This window comes from Nothobranchius furzeri, chromosome 8, assembly GCF_043380555.1.
Source record: "Nothobranchius furzeri strain GRZ-AD chromosome 8, NfurGRZ-RIMD1, whole genome shotgun sequence".
Taxonomy (NCBI): Eukaryota; Metazoa; Chordata; class Actinopteri; order Cyprinodontiformes; family Nothobranchiidae; genus Nothobranchius; species Nothobranchius furzeri.
The window spans coordinates 66,527,585-66,542,632 of NC_091748.1; the positions used below are offsets into that span (position 1 = coordinate 66,527,585).

Below are 15,048 nucleotides of genomic sequence, written 5' to 3' on the forward strand. Positions count from 1 at the left end.
GGCAGGCGGGCAGTCGTCCTGGCTGGCGCCATGCTGGAGCTCACAAACACAGCATTCCTTTCCGGGTATCAGGCGTGGAGAACGCCTGGTGTTGTGGTTCACTGTGAAACGGATCTCAGCGTTGCTGCATTATTGATGAGATACACTGTGATGTCAACCCAGGCTGAAGGAGCAAAGCAAAATGACTGTTAGCACTATGGCACATGATCATTTATGAAGGCAGCACAGAGGAGTCGTTAATTGTCACCCTTTTGCTCCCAGCTCAAGAGCTCACAAACACCGTTTTCTCTTCTCTTGTTGTCAGCTGAAATCTGCTCATCTACAGGCTCTTTCATTTGTTTATTAATGTTGCAGCCTGCACTTTATTCTGTTTCATTCATTCTTCTGTTTTAGCCTTCGTGAAGCTCTAATAAAATAAATACAGAAACAGGTTTTCATTTAATTAGGCTCCTTTTGAAAACAAAGATTTGTCATATTTAATAAACCTTGAATGAAAAAGATTTTTGTTTTTTTTATTCCTTTTTCTACAAAACTAAATTAGTATTTGAAGCATCAGTTCTGAATGGCATCCAAATGAAGCACATTAGAAAAAGACTATTTATTTTTACATTTTTTTATTCTGATTCGTTTCTTCGTATGTGGATTTTTTTTTTTTACATCAGAACAATTTTCGGAGATCAACCACTGTTTTCTTTTTTGCACCACGTGCTCCATGTGCGAAAAATCCATGAATTAAAGCGCACTTACAGGAGACCCTCTCAGTTTGGTGCTTGTCTATGTTTTCAGGGTGTGTGGCTGTGTTTGATTGATCTAGTTTGACTGTTCACCTATAAAAAATTTTAAAAAACTGAGTTCAATGACATTTTTACCTCAGTCTTCCTCGTTTCTCTTGAAAATGAAATCGGTGATTTTGTGTCTTTAATTAAATAAAATACGATTTTGCCCGTTTTTTGGTGCTTAAGTACAAAAATGATCATATTTATGCATTAGTCCTGCAGTTAAATAAGAAGAGTGCATCTTTATAATCCCTAAAAGTATCTTGATTATATTTAAGAGTAAACAACAGCGTGAAGACATATCCTCCTTTTTGATTTATTTTTATTTTTCTGAGCACATCCCAGCTCCTAACCCTTCCGAGTAGGCCATTGGCTCGTGACTTCCCCGTTTTCCTGTTTGCTGTGCTGTGTTGAGGGCTGCCTGCATGAGGGAGAGGAATATTTAAATGTCTTGTGTTTTAATTGACGCTCGAACGGGAGCTGTGCGCTCAGACACGAGGAACAGCCCCCCCCCCCCCCCCCCATCTACCGGCAGCAGCCTCTCCTCTGTGCGTGCAGTCCGCAGCTCCTCCGCCTGCGCGCCGCACAGGGATCTCACGCGCTGCTCAGCCTCAGGTAAGACCTTTCCTATCACTATTCAGACTCGGGGCAAAAATAACACACGGCAGGATTTGGGGTTTTGGCGCAGTTGAAAAAAAAAAAAGAAAAAACGAGAAGAGGAGCGCGGGAGGAGAAGCTGGCGACACTTTTGATGTCCGGTCAAACAGGAGTGATGGAAGTTGAGGCCGTCTGAAGATGCGCAATCGATGGATTAAAATTAATATTGGATGGAAATTTTTAAAACAAATGAGTCGGACCTTTAAAAATGTTTCATGTATTTTACCCTGTGTTTTGCTGGCGTTTTAACTTATGCGTCTGCTTCACGTGAGAATAAAAATGATGCTTTTGTGGCAACATTATTCAGCTGCATCACTTATGTACCTAAATAATTGATTTTTCGTTAATTCAATCGTTTAACGCAGTTTTATTTGCATTTTCTAACTTAGCTTCTCGTTTTAACCACATGATTTACTTCGACATCTACTAAAAATATTCTATTTACATGAATCATGAATTTTAGACAATTTAATTAGCTAAATCAAAAACAATTTTTATTTTGCACCAGAAATAAAAACATTTTCCTGTTTAAAAATATCGATTTGATATTATTTAACTTTCCTTCAAACTAAACGTTCCACATTTTATTGTTTTTGATCATAAATGCGCTGGTTTTTGTTGTCCCTAGAATAAAAGTCCACCAACGCAGTAAAAGTAGTGATTCAACACCAGTTTTAAAGGAGGTCACGAGCACACGGCAGTGGCAGGTATAATATGTTAATTACATAAAGAAAGAAACAAAACTAAATGAAGAGCGCGTGATAGTTCCCTTGGTGCCAAAATGCCTCCTCAGTCAAACGCAGCGTTGGAGGCGAACGGTCACAAACGCGTTTTTATTAAGCAGGACAATAAATGGAAATAAAAACAAACACTGAAAAAGACGCAGGTGCCTCAAAATAATCCGTGAGGATGTTCCGCTCGATCTTCTTGTGGTGTCTTTGTCCAGGCAAAACGTTTTGTCCTTTTTTTGAGTCCACTTTCGCCGCTTTGTGGCTGCTGCTGAGACACCGACAGGGAGCAAATTACCGGCGTGCTTTATTTTTTATTTATTTATTTATTTATTTGGGGGGGAGAACAGCTGCAGCTCCCTCCGTCCAGGAGGGTTCAAGCTCCGACTTATAGCGCTGCTGTCAAGGGGCCTCCAATTAAAGCCAACACAACTTCCCAGTGTGTGTGTGTGTGTGTGTGTGTGTGTGTGTGTGTGTGTGTGTGTGTGTGTGTGTGTGTGTGTGTGTGTGTGTGTGTGTGTGTGTGTGTGTGTGTGTGTGTGTGTGTGTGTGTGGAGGGGGGAGGGGTTGAGGTGGTGGCCCACATGATAATGCTCTTCAGATGAAGCCTCCACACCTGGATCCCCCGAAGCTTCTTGCTAAAATCAAACCAAATGAATTTTGACCATAAACATGATTAATTCTTCTATCTTCGCTGCTGAAGCTCGTGTTGCGTTTGGAGCTGCCTCGTTTTTGCCAGTTTTCTCCACATCTGGCCTCTAATAGTGGTCGGTCTGAAACCACTTCCTTTTATTGTCATTGTCATAGTTTTATTTGGCGTTTTTACGTTTTTAACACGTGACACTTAACTTCACTGCAGCTTCTTCTGCATGTCCTGTACACTCTGTAGCGTTTAGTGAGATAAGGTCAGACGTTTCTAATAATAATGATTCCTCTGGGGCAGACTAGCTGGGAGATCCTATTTGAAAAATGCCGTTTTTACTTGAAAATTTCTGTTCTAGAAACAGGAAATCAACATGTCGTTTGTCAGATTGAGATTCTTGTAGGTAAGCACTGACTCCTTCATTAGCTGAAAGAAGAAACTAATTCCTGTTCAAACATTTCTACAAATAAACATTATAGGGTTTTTTTTAGATTCAAATAGGTTTATTCGGTCAATTATTTTACACATATTATTTTCCTGTAATTTTGTTTTAAAAAGAAGAAATAAACACGTGACATTAATTTTAAAATGAAATTCTAGTTTGTTTGTGTTTAAAAATAAATCCTTGTTTAATGTAAACGGTCCCCTCCTCCTAGCCTGTCACTGATCACTGCCACGCCCCCAACACACACTTTGATTCAGACCAACTTAAACTGAGAATTCAGAATTTTTCTAAATAAAAGCCACAGCTGCAGATGATTTTCAGATCGTTTAATCACGCCCCACGACAAAAACAACTAACTATTACATCAGAAGTAAAAGATTATTATTTGAGTGTATGCAAATTTGCAGCTTCTTTAAAGATGGAGAACAAAAGCAACGTGTTTCATACAGAAGTGGTCCTTCTCATGCCGGCATCGAGTTTATTTCATAAATTATTGTATTTTTATTTAAGAGTGACAGCTCTTTGTTGGTGAATAGTAAATCAGCGGTGATGGTGGGAGAGGGAGGTAGAGAGACAGCCAGTCAGTGAGAGGTGAGAGAGGGGGGAGTGAGGGAGAGGAACTCCTCCTACCAAATTGTTCAGACTGGGCCGGCTCTGCTCTCTTCACAAATAGGACACGGTTCTGAAATCCAGGCAGTCCCAACCTGACCTCCAAGCACCGAGGAACCCCCCTCTCCCTGTCTGGGAAACAAGGGAGAGAGAGAGAGAAGAGAGAGTGAGTAAGAGAGAAAGAGAGAGAGAACAACAACAAAAAAAGAAGAAACACAAAAACTTTGTGTCATTATTTTTGGAGAGCGCTCGCACTGACGCACCCTCCCCTCACCCCTCTCCATCCTACAGTCACACCGTTTTTGTCGCATCATTTGGACTATTTACTTTTGATTTTTGATTTTTTTTTTCTTCTTTTCTTTTTGCCCTCCCTGGAGGAGAGACAATCCCGGGCAGCAGGAAGGAGTTGGTGCAGCACCACCACCTCTCCTCCTGTCCCACCCATGCTGTAGTCTGCGTGGAGGAGGTGGTCTGACTCTCCTGCTTCTGTTCCTGTGCGCCTCTTGTTGCCAGAGCCCACTCGGATGCGCTGAGAGCTGCGCCGCACGTATATGGAAGTGGTGAGCTGCAAGACTGAGGCAGGCAGTTGCACGTTGTGTCCAGGACCGGGAGCCATGCTTTTCCACGGGATCTCCGGGGATCACATCCAAGGAATCATGGAGGAGATGGAGAGGAGGTCGAAAACGGAGTCGCGCCTGGCGAAGGGCATGCAGCTGAACGGGAGAGAGTCGGTAAGATCCGCGGAGATTTGGGTCAAAAGCCTGTTTTAATCCTCGCTGTCTTCGGTTCTGTCGCCGAGCTGTTATCCCTAAGGAGGAAAATATTAACTGAAAAGATTTTTTTTGTAAAGTACATTTCATTGTATTGTTTAGGCTTTTAAAAATAATTTCCTCCCGAAAATTACAGAAAAAATGTAGAATTTGTTCCAAATGTCAGATCTTAACATAATGCAAATATAACTTTTTTCTGTATTAAAACAAAAAAAAAATGTGATTATTCTTATTCTTGTTATTCTTATGATTGTTATTATTCTTATAATTATTCTTATTATTCTTATAATTATTCTTATTATTCTTATGATTATTCTTATTATTATTCACATTCTTCTTCTGATTATTATTATTATTCATAATTCTTAAACTGCACATAAAATTTGTGTTTTTCAAAATATCTTTAAATTATTTCTATTCCTTAATTCAGCGACCACACCTAAGAGACTAATCCAATTATTTAGAATTCATGTCATTTTTAATATAGTACTTTTAATCACACATTAGAGGAAAGTAGCTATCCCTTCACCCTACTTTCTGTTCCCTCTCTGACCCAGACCATGCCCTCCATGAGCCCGGAGAAGCCCGCCCTGTGTGCCGGCTGTGGGGGGAAGATTTCGGACAGATATTACCTCCTGGCCGTGGACAAACAGTGGCACCTACGGTGCCTGAAATGCTGTGAATGTAAACTAGCGCTGGAGTCGGAGCTAACGTGTTTTGCTAAGGATGGAAGTATTTATTGCAAGGAAGATTACTACAGGTAAGAACATTTATGGTTATTATATCTGTCTGGCTGTAACTGTTGTAAGATTAATAATCATCTTAAATACGAATTTTGGTCATAATTTCTCCAGATCTGATGAAACAGACGTTTATTTTATTTATTTGTGTTTTTGCTAACCCAGGGGAGCTGTAGAGGTTTTTCCGTTAGTGACAGAGAAAGGATTGTTTTTGTCTGAAGTTGAATCATCGACATAAATATAGTGGAATGCTGAGTTCATGCGTCACGTCCGTCCTGCCTTTTTACCTGTCTTGGGTTTAAATGTCTAGACGTAATACGTTTTTAAATGCTGTAAATGTAGCATTTTACATTTTTCTGTTTTTACACGAACGTAAACTCCTACCTGAGTACTACCAATGATGGTACTTCTTATGTTAAAGTCCAACATCTCCAAACTTTTACTTTGTTCTTTCAGTTAAAATATAATTGTAATGTTTTTGTGGATTCATGTTCAGCTGCATCTTCATTGCTTATTTGGGAAAACAGATATTTTTGTTTAGCAGGCCAGATGTGGCCCAGTCGTGCACCCAGACCTGAGTCACGTGCGCACACCTTTCGCTAGATCCCTCTGCGCCATGACGCATGTTGTGTTTTGGTAAACACCCAGTCTGTTGTGTGTTATTGATCTATGAGGATTATTGACAATGTGTCTGTTCCAGAAGGTTCTCCGTGCAGAGGTGCGCGCGCTGCCACCTCGGGATTTCGGCCTCAGAGATGGTGATGCGAGCGCGCGACTCCGTGTACCATCTGAGCTGCTTCACGTGCACCACCTGCAACAAGACCCTGACGACTGGCGACCACTTCGGCATGAAGGACAGCCTGGTGTATTGTCGGCTCCACTTCGAGACGCTGGTGCAGGGCCCGGACTACCACCCGCAACTCAACTTCGCCGAGCTCGCCGCCAAGGGCGGCGGCCTCGCGCTGCCGTACTTCAACGGAGCCGGCACGGCACAGAAGGGAAGGCCGCGCAAGCGAAAGAGCCCGGCCATGGGGATGGATATACCCAGCTACAACACAGGTGAGGCGGCTGGCTGCCCAGATGGAGACCTCACACCAAGCTGAGAGGCAGATTAATATTATAGGAAATCATTTATTATAATAACGCGGGCTCGTGTGAAGGTCTACAGCAATTAACTACTTGACCTTTAAAGTGTTTGGACTAGCAGCTGAGCTCAGTAAGCCCTGAGTGGACTACACTGAAGATAAAACACTGGCAATCCTGTTAATAATAATAATAATAATAATAATAATAATAATAATAATAATATTGATAATATTAATAATAATAAGCATTATTCCCATGATGAAAACATCTGCATCATTGTGTGTTGTGGATTCCACATGTCCTCCAACTCTGCTAACTGAGTCACGTTCATTTAGTAAACTTTATTTGCATAAATAAATAAATAAATAAATAAATAATTAAATAAATAATTAAACAAATAAATAAATAAATAAATAAATAAATAATAGCATTTTCCAATTTTAGACAAACGTTTCCTCCGTTACGCAATAAATGATCATTGTTTAATAAAAAGCTACGGAAGTAAAAAAAAACAAGCCCCCAGCTCTGTGTCGCTGCCCGTGTTGGGGCCCAGGCCACCAGGTGTACAACTCACCTGTATGCTGTGCGTGTTTGGTGAAGCACCGTTGCCGCCTCCGGCTAACTGATCTGCACCTTTCTGTCCACGCGCCTTTTACGCACCGTTTCCATGAAGCCCAGAGTGAGAGATTTGGATCGAAAACTTGACCTCACCCTCAACCTGCTCATCGACATTTACAATCCAGATGATTCTGGGTCAAAAATGACTTTACGGGATGTTTCTTTTATGTATTTTTAATTTATTTTTGAAAACTGGAGCGTAAAAGAAATCCCATTTTCATGCGTTTTTATTGTGGACCTAAAATAACCATTTAAGTTAAATGTGTTTTGTTCCCTAACACTTTGAATTGTAGAGAATTGCCACCCGACCCCCAACTCTCCCTGCAGCGTCCTCGTTTTGTTGTCGCTTTCTGCGAATTAGAGCGTGGTTCAGAAAGTTTGTCATTGTGCGCCAAGTTTCCTGCGTTCCCGATGAATGGAGAGGAATAGGGGTAATCTGCGCGTTAATTGTTCTTTGTTAATTGAAGGTGACGTTGGAATCCCTGGCCTCCTGCGCAGCGGTCAGCGCGGTTCTCAGGGACAGGGCAGCTCCACGCAGAGCAGGGGCCTGCAGCAGGGACACACACACACACACACACACACACACACACACACACACACACACACACACACACACACACACACACACACACACATACACACACACACACACACACACACACACACATACACACACACACACACACATACACACACACACACACACACACACACACACACACACACACACACACACACACACACACACATGGAGAGAGAGAGAGAGAGAGAGGGAGAGGCCAGGGGCTGAAAACACAAAACGGCACAGTCTGCGCTTAAAAGAGTTTCGGTTTGTTATTTAGAGACACAACTGAGACGGATTATGCGAATTCTAAACTTCCTACTGTTGCTTTTACAGGAAAACTATTGTAATCAGTCATCAAAAGGTTAAAATAAAATACACTCACAACACACACACACACACACACACACACACACACACACACACACACACACACACACACACACACACACACACACACACACACACACACACACACACACACACACACTTAAATGATGTTAGCTCATTATTAGGCACACCAGACACGATGAGGGTCCCAAAGGGGATATTACAGTTTTCATCTGGGACTCTTTATTAGATAAGAATAGAATAGAAAATAATAGAAAAGAATAGAATAGAATAGAATAGAATAGAACGGCTTTCAATAGTAATTTTACAAATTTTAACAAAAAAAAATTAAACATGGCAAAAAAGAAGCAATCAAAACATTTCTTTGTTGTTTCCACTCTAAATCATCTCTCTCTCTCTCTCTCTCTCTCTCTCTCTCTCTCTCTCTCTCTCTCTCTCTCTCTCTCTCTCTCTTTTCCGTAACGAACAGACTCGCTGTAGGTTTCCTGTAATTGCTCTACACAGCTCATGTTAACACATCACTGTCAGACGGGGAGATTCATTTTCATGACAAGTGGGAAGAGGTCTATTTTCAATGTGAACAGAACATCCGAGCTTGTTTCCAGTTGAGGAAGGTCTGCTGTGGACCCCAGAGCTGCTGTTTAATGTGGATATGGAGACCCCTAGTGGTGGGATCTGAGTCAAACATGAGCCGACACAGCGCAGGGGCAGGGAAACAATGGATGATAGGATCATTTATGTGAAAAACACCACTTTATGCTCACTTTTTATACTATAAAATGTAACATTCCATCGTATATGAAACCCTCACCTGTCTGGTCCAATAATCAAGATGCAGCTGTGTGTTTTTTAATTTTATTAACCACTAAAAAGAGCCCAAAAAAGCATGCAGCGTAAACCTCTTCTGCACTATTTGCAGAATAAAACCACTACAATAAATAAAGTAACTTTCAAAGATAAATATGTTAAAAAAAACCACACAATTAAATCTAAACATCTGAAACGTCTTTTTGAGCTCTATTAAAACCTCCAAAACGATGTTCCTCTGTCGCACCAAACATCCAGCTTCAGCCCAACATGACCAAAAGTGTGTGTTATGCTCCAAAGTCTCACTGAGATGAATGTTTCTGCATCTGTGTGCTGTTTAGCCAGGAATGCTTTCGCTTTGGTGAATCCCTTTTAAGCATCTTATGCTCAAAGCTGCTGACAAATGAGGCCCATTAGGTCTATTAGTCCTCTGAAACACACTCAGATATGATTTAGCCTGGTCCAAGTGTATGCTTTTGGGTTTTAAACGTACAGCTACGTCTCCTAGGTGTGCTGTGATGCACTGGAGCCTCATTTGTTTCATTTTGGCCTGTTGAATTTATTTTCTGGTTGTCATGGTTGCACAGTTTCACTGTATTATTTACAATTTACAAAATGTATTATATTTCTTATTAGAATTTGAATTACAGCACACTCATTTTACCGGGCGCCTCTACTTATTTATGTGTGGGTTTTTTTTGTAGAAACGTAATGAAGACAGTAAAAGATGACTCCGTGTAGGGATACTGATCTAGCGTTTTGCACTTTCCCCCTCCCTCTCTGCAGGCTGCAACGAGAACGACACTGACCACTTGGATCGAGACCAGCAGGCCTACCCTCCAACACAGAAAACCAAACGAATGCGGACCTCCTTTAAGCACCATCAGCTGCGGACAATGAAATCCTACTTTGCCATCAACCACAACCCGGACGCCAAGGACTTAAAGCAGCTGGCCCAGAAAACGGGCCTCACTAAGAGAGTTCTACAGGTAAGCTCAAGCTCGTCTCTCCTTCCACACGTGTGTCCACATCCCACTCCTCCTCCACGTCCCCCTCATTTCCCACCATCAGTGTCACCTTTTATTTTCTTGGTCCATGTAGTCATTAGATGTATATCCAGGGGCCTTGTTTATTTCAAATATAAAAGTATTTTCACAAATCGAAGCTAAACGCTGTTGTGTGATTAATGCTATTCAGCTCTCCCATTAAAAAAACAAGTAAAGAATGAAATTTTGGTTTTCTTTTCTATTCAAATCTATATTCTAAGCTCAATTTATTGTCTGAAATTGATCTAATTATAGAGTTTTATGCATTAAAGAGAAGGGAAACCATAGTAACAGCTGTAATAAGTTGACATGTAATCTACTGTGCAAAAGACACAAACACAAGAAGTAAAAGCCACACTGGGATTGGTTTGCAGGTTTGGTTCCAAAACGCAAGAGCCAAATTCAGAAGGAACGTTTTGCGACAGGAGAATGGAGGTGTTGATAAGGCTGATGGCACCTCACTCCCTCCGCCCTCATCCGACAGTGGGGCCCTGACCCCCCCCTCCAGCGCAGCCACACTAACAGACCTGACAAACCCCTCTATCACTGTAGTGACCTCCGTCACCTCTAGTTTGGACAGCCATGATTCGGGGAGCCCTTCACAAACTACCTTGACAAACCTTTTCTAACAAGCTCTCAGATTGTCGTTTGAACTGAAATATTTTTGTTTTGTTTTTCTGATTTTTCTTTTTAGTTTTTTTCTCAATTTACATTTTATTTTTTTAAATGACACCTTTAAAAACCAACCAGAGACTTGGGGGGAAAGAGAAGGTGCTGTACTTCAGTACAAGAACAACAAGAGCACCAACAGCAGCAACCACTTTAAAACACAAGGAATTCACTAGAACCAGTAGCATTTCGAAACTGCGTTGCATATGCAGAGACCTATTTTGGATTCTTGGACATTCTTGGAGTTAAAGGAATTAGGATATTGTCTCGGATGTCTCGACTCAACTGGGGAAAAATTAGTTTAAAGATTGTCTAGAAAACGATTTGACTGATTTGACTTTATTTGTACATTTGTATTGAAATATCCTTAACTGATGGAAAATTGGTAAAAATTAAAACAGTTACACCAGAAGTATGTATATGTATGCACTGTGTTCGCACTACCTGATTTAAAGTTATTTTCTGTTCTGTTTTGGAATAATTGGAAAACAAACACGTAGAATGTTCTGTATATGGGTAACTCCAGAAAACAGGCTTTGATTATTTCTGAATGTTTCATGAAATCAGACATTCTCACATATCTAATGGTTGAGCACCTGTTAGGCCATTTCAGATAGAACATGTGAACACACACACACACACACACACACACACACACACACACACACACACACACACACACACACACACACACACACACACACACACACATGCAGACATGCACGCACACACACACACTCACGTGCACACACGCACACACACACACACATGCACACACACATGCATGCCCACACGGACACACACACACACACACACACACACACACACACACACACACACACACACACACACACACACACACACACACACACAGAAACACACACACACACACACACACACACACACACACACACACACACACACACACACACACACACACACACACACTCACACACACACACACACACACACACACACACACACACACACACACACACACACACACACACACACACACACACACACACACACACACTCATACACAGAAACACACACACACACACACACACACACACACACACACACACACACACACACACATTTTGCTCTGATTCACATCTTAACTGTAATGCAGACAAAGAAGCAAATCTCACAATCTGTGCAGAGGTTCAGCCGGTTCTCACTGACTGAAATCGTTTGATTATTACAAATTCAGATCGACGAGCAGTTCATGGGCACTGTTGTAATCAGTTGTTGCCATAACAGCACTTTTTAAAAAAAATGATTTTTATTTGTAGATCTCATGGCAGAGTAGTCCAACAAACTAAACCTAGGAAACACTTTCATAGATCCACAACTGCACAGTGACAATATACTGCCCATCGAAAAGTGCATTATTGTTCTTATCATGTTGCTCAGGGTAAAGACAAGATCTTAAAAAGGGAAAAAAGAAGTAGAAAAGAAGTGGTTGCAGTGCTGCAGACTAGCTGACACAAACAGTCCAATGACCTCAGATGGGTGGAGTCATAACCATCGTCCATGTCTTCTCCTGTTTGGCCATATTTACACATTCTTGACCGACACTAAACAGACCAAAAAAGAAAACAACAACAAATTATTCTTCAGAGACCGAGCGAGCAAATCTCGAGTTGATAACATTTTCATTGTGAGTGTCACGATTTGTTCTTTTGTAGAACAAGGTGGTACTCTTGATCTACGTGATGAAGTAGATGCCTAACTCAGTTTTTACTATGTGCCTTATGCGATAACTTGGGAGAAAGTTTGTGAAATTCAGGATCTATGTGTTCTTTGTTAACTGATTCACATCCTTTTGGCGCCTCACTAGTTTTGTACTGTTTTGCATCTGATTTCCGAAGATCTTTTTATGGTGTATCCTGTTAAAAAACAAGGGGAGTGGGGGGGAGGGCAGCGATGTCATAGAAAGCATTTGTGCACTCTTTCAGATATAGTTGGGTAATCCAAGAACCTTATATATTGATCTTCGTGTTAATAGTTGAGTACAGTAAGTGTTCTATCAAGATTGTCCATGTTTCCCTGTTTCTTGATAAAGATGGTGTATAGAAACTATTTCCCCTTAAATATTTATGGACCAAACGGTTGTTATATATCTGATTAAATTTGTGTGAATAAAAAATACTTTGCTTTAAACGGGTTTTTATTTTTCATTACGCTTGCCATTTTTTTGTGTTCCTCCTTGAATGCAAATTTGTTTACCACATCAGCAAATGAGAGAGCATTCAGTTATCAATGACAAGTCTTCATTTTTGCCTCCATTTTTGATTTCTATTTTCTAATTTATGATGTTTATGGTTTTTTAACGTAATGCCCCATGGATTTGCATCTAAACCCTGCAGTCAAAAACATGAAATTGCTTTTTAATGCATGAACATGGCTTAAAATTTTCAATCAAAGGAATGCTGCAAAGCACATATATATATATATATTTATATGAATATATATATTTATGCATAACGTATTGGTACGTCTAAATATGAAGTAAGAATAAATGCAGACCCCGTAAAGCCAGGTTGCTCTGTAGTTAATATATTCTTACTCTATCGTTTCTTTCAGGGAGAACAAATCTTGGGGCATTACAGCCATACATCCCGACGTTTGAAAATTCCCTAAAGTATTAAGCGAAGGGGAAAACTTTGATGGGAATTCCTCACCATTGAAGACAAAGACAATGTTAGGATAAGATGATAGCATTATTGAGAAAAAATAAACAACGTTAAACCTGTTTCAGTTGCTAATGTACAACAGGTGATCTTTTTTTTTTCTTTTTAGAACAAAAGTTTGTCCGAAATGTTTGAATCCATCACTGAAGGAGAGCCACAATGTGTGATATTTAAGCTACCATTGTGAAAATAAAGCTGTATAGTCGTAGTAACTGGACAGAAATATAAGAAAATGTCCTGTAACATAGTTTTAAAACCTCATGGAAAGGTAGGACGTGACTGAAGGAGAGTCAGCGTCCGACAGAGTCAAACTGAGACCATGTGGATGTTTTTGGTATGAAAACACACACACACACACACACACACACACACACACACACACACACACACACACACACACACACACACACACATGCACGCACACACACGCTGCTGCCCCCTGCACCCAATCCAAGAACCAGCTTGCTAAATAGAAGTTTTCTTTTGTCACGAGTGTCGTTCGCTAAAACACATGGCCTCCTTGAATCTCGGCAGCAGGATGCCCAGCACACACGACTAGTGTATGAAGAGGGCTGCGGAGCTGGAGCTTGGCCATCTGGCTGTGCCGAGGGAAGGAAGTAAAGAAAAAAAAAAGGGAAGACAAAGCGGATAAAGAAGAGATTCTCATTTTGCATGCGCCTCATCATCTTGTTAACATTTGCCTTGAGATGTATATGATTTCCTTTGATTCCCTGTATGATTTACTGTCTGCTGCCAAATAAAGCACAGAAATTAGATCCCTCACTCAGAAGCTGACAAATGCCGGTGTGAGGACGTAGATCACGCTGCTTCAGGATTATTTGTTCTTGACATCCTGCTGACTGTAAAGGGTAACGCTCATTTTTTGTGGATATTTGTGAAAACAGTAAATCTCTAGTGAGTCTCGAAACATTATCCGGGTAGATTCGACGCCTAAGACGCCTGTTCCCGTATTTGACATTTAGCCTATTTCTTTTCAGCGCCACTTTCAAACTTTTTCAGTCCAAAAAGTAATTTAGGATAGTCATGTGACTGGAAATGTAATTGTTTTTGTAATAAAGGTTAAAAATGATCCACTGACTGCTTTGATTTGAGTATATGTGGGATGATGGAGGCACATGGATGTAAAAACGAGCTTGATTTGCATGTAAGCTATGGCAGAACGAGAGAAAAGGGGGAAAAAGTGAGGAGGAGAAACTGGAGCCACACAGGGACCAGTAAACAGGTTGGTGTTGAATTCCAACATTGTGGGAAACAGCAAACACTTCAGTCAGTCCAAGAGAAAACCTCAGTCGCTGGGGGGCTTTGCTCGTTGTGGCAGCAGGCCTGTGTTCTTCGGGTCTGATGGGAGGAAGGTGGGCAGGTTGACACCACAGAGCTACAGGAAGCCCAGACAGAGCAGAAACACAAACAAACACAGCCCAGCTCCGATTTGGAGCTGCTGGGTGAAAAATCTGGACAACATCATGGATCCTCGCTGACAAGAATTTCAAGCTTCTGAGCTGCTGGCGGCTGGAACGTGCGTCTTATCTGCAACGTTTCTGTGTGCACATCTATGAATGTGTTTTTGTTTCAAATATATATAAAAAAGGAAAGACAAAAATGATTTGTGCAACGCATACGTGTTGGTCCATCAACTTAAATAACCAAATCATTGCAAATGGTTGACTGACACGAGATGCAATGAATCAAGCTAAATGTGAGACAAGCGTAAAATTATGTTTGCAGCAACAGGTAAGAAAGGAGGCCTTCTGCCAGCTGACGCCCTCCTCCTCCTCTCTCATGTCTTCCTCCTGCGACAGTAAATGACAGCTGCATACGCTG

At 41.1% G+C, this 15,048-nt stretch overlaps 1 protein-coding gene across 3 annotated transcripts; it reads left to right on the forward strand.

Moving 5' to 3' along the window:
- The first annotated feature begins 1,287 nt into the window (after positions 1-1,287).
- Positions 1,288-14,296, forward strand: lhx9 (LIM homeobox 9). 3 transcript variants are annotated; one of them, XM_015970897.3, is made up of 6 exons: positions 1,288-1,391; positions 4,372-4,589; positions 5,186-5,388; positions 6,069-6,427; positions 9,579-9,781; positions 10,213-12,676. In XM_015970897.3, the coding sequence occupies exons 2-6, from the start codon at positions 4,410-4,412 to the stop codon at positions 10,465-10,467; spliced, it is 1,200 nt and encodes a 399-aa protein (XP_015826383.1). In that variant the 5' UTR covers positions 1,288-1,391; positions 4,372-4,409; the 3' UTR covers positions 10,468-12,676. The 3 variants fall into 3 exon arrangements, with proteins under 3 accessions (XP_015826383.1, XP_015826385.1, XP_015826386.1); XM_015970899.3 differs by lacking the exon at positions 1,288-1,391 and having other exon boundaries at positions 2,682-4,589; positions 6,072-6,427; XM_015970900.3 differs by lacking the exons at positions 1,288-1,391; positions 10,213-12,676 and adding an exon at positions 13,100-14,296 and having other exon boundaries at positions 2,699-4,589.
- The last annotated feature ends 752 nt before the right edge of the window (positions 14,297-15,048 follow it).

Coding starts and splice junctions, on each gene's coding strand:
- lhx9 (XM_015970897.3), top strand. CDS start 4,410: ATGGAAGTGGTGAGCTGCAAGACTGAGGCAGGCAGTTGCACGTTGTGT. Junction 4,590..5,185: donor AGCTGAACGGGAGAGAGTCG/GTAAGATCCGCG, acceptor TCTCTGACCCAG/ACCATGCCCTCCATGAGCCC. Junction 9,782..10,212: donor TCACTAAGAGAGTTCTACAG/GTAAGCTCAAGC, acceptor ATTGGTTTGCAG/GTTTGGTTCCAAAACGCAAG.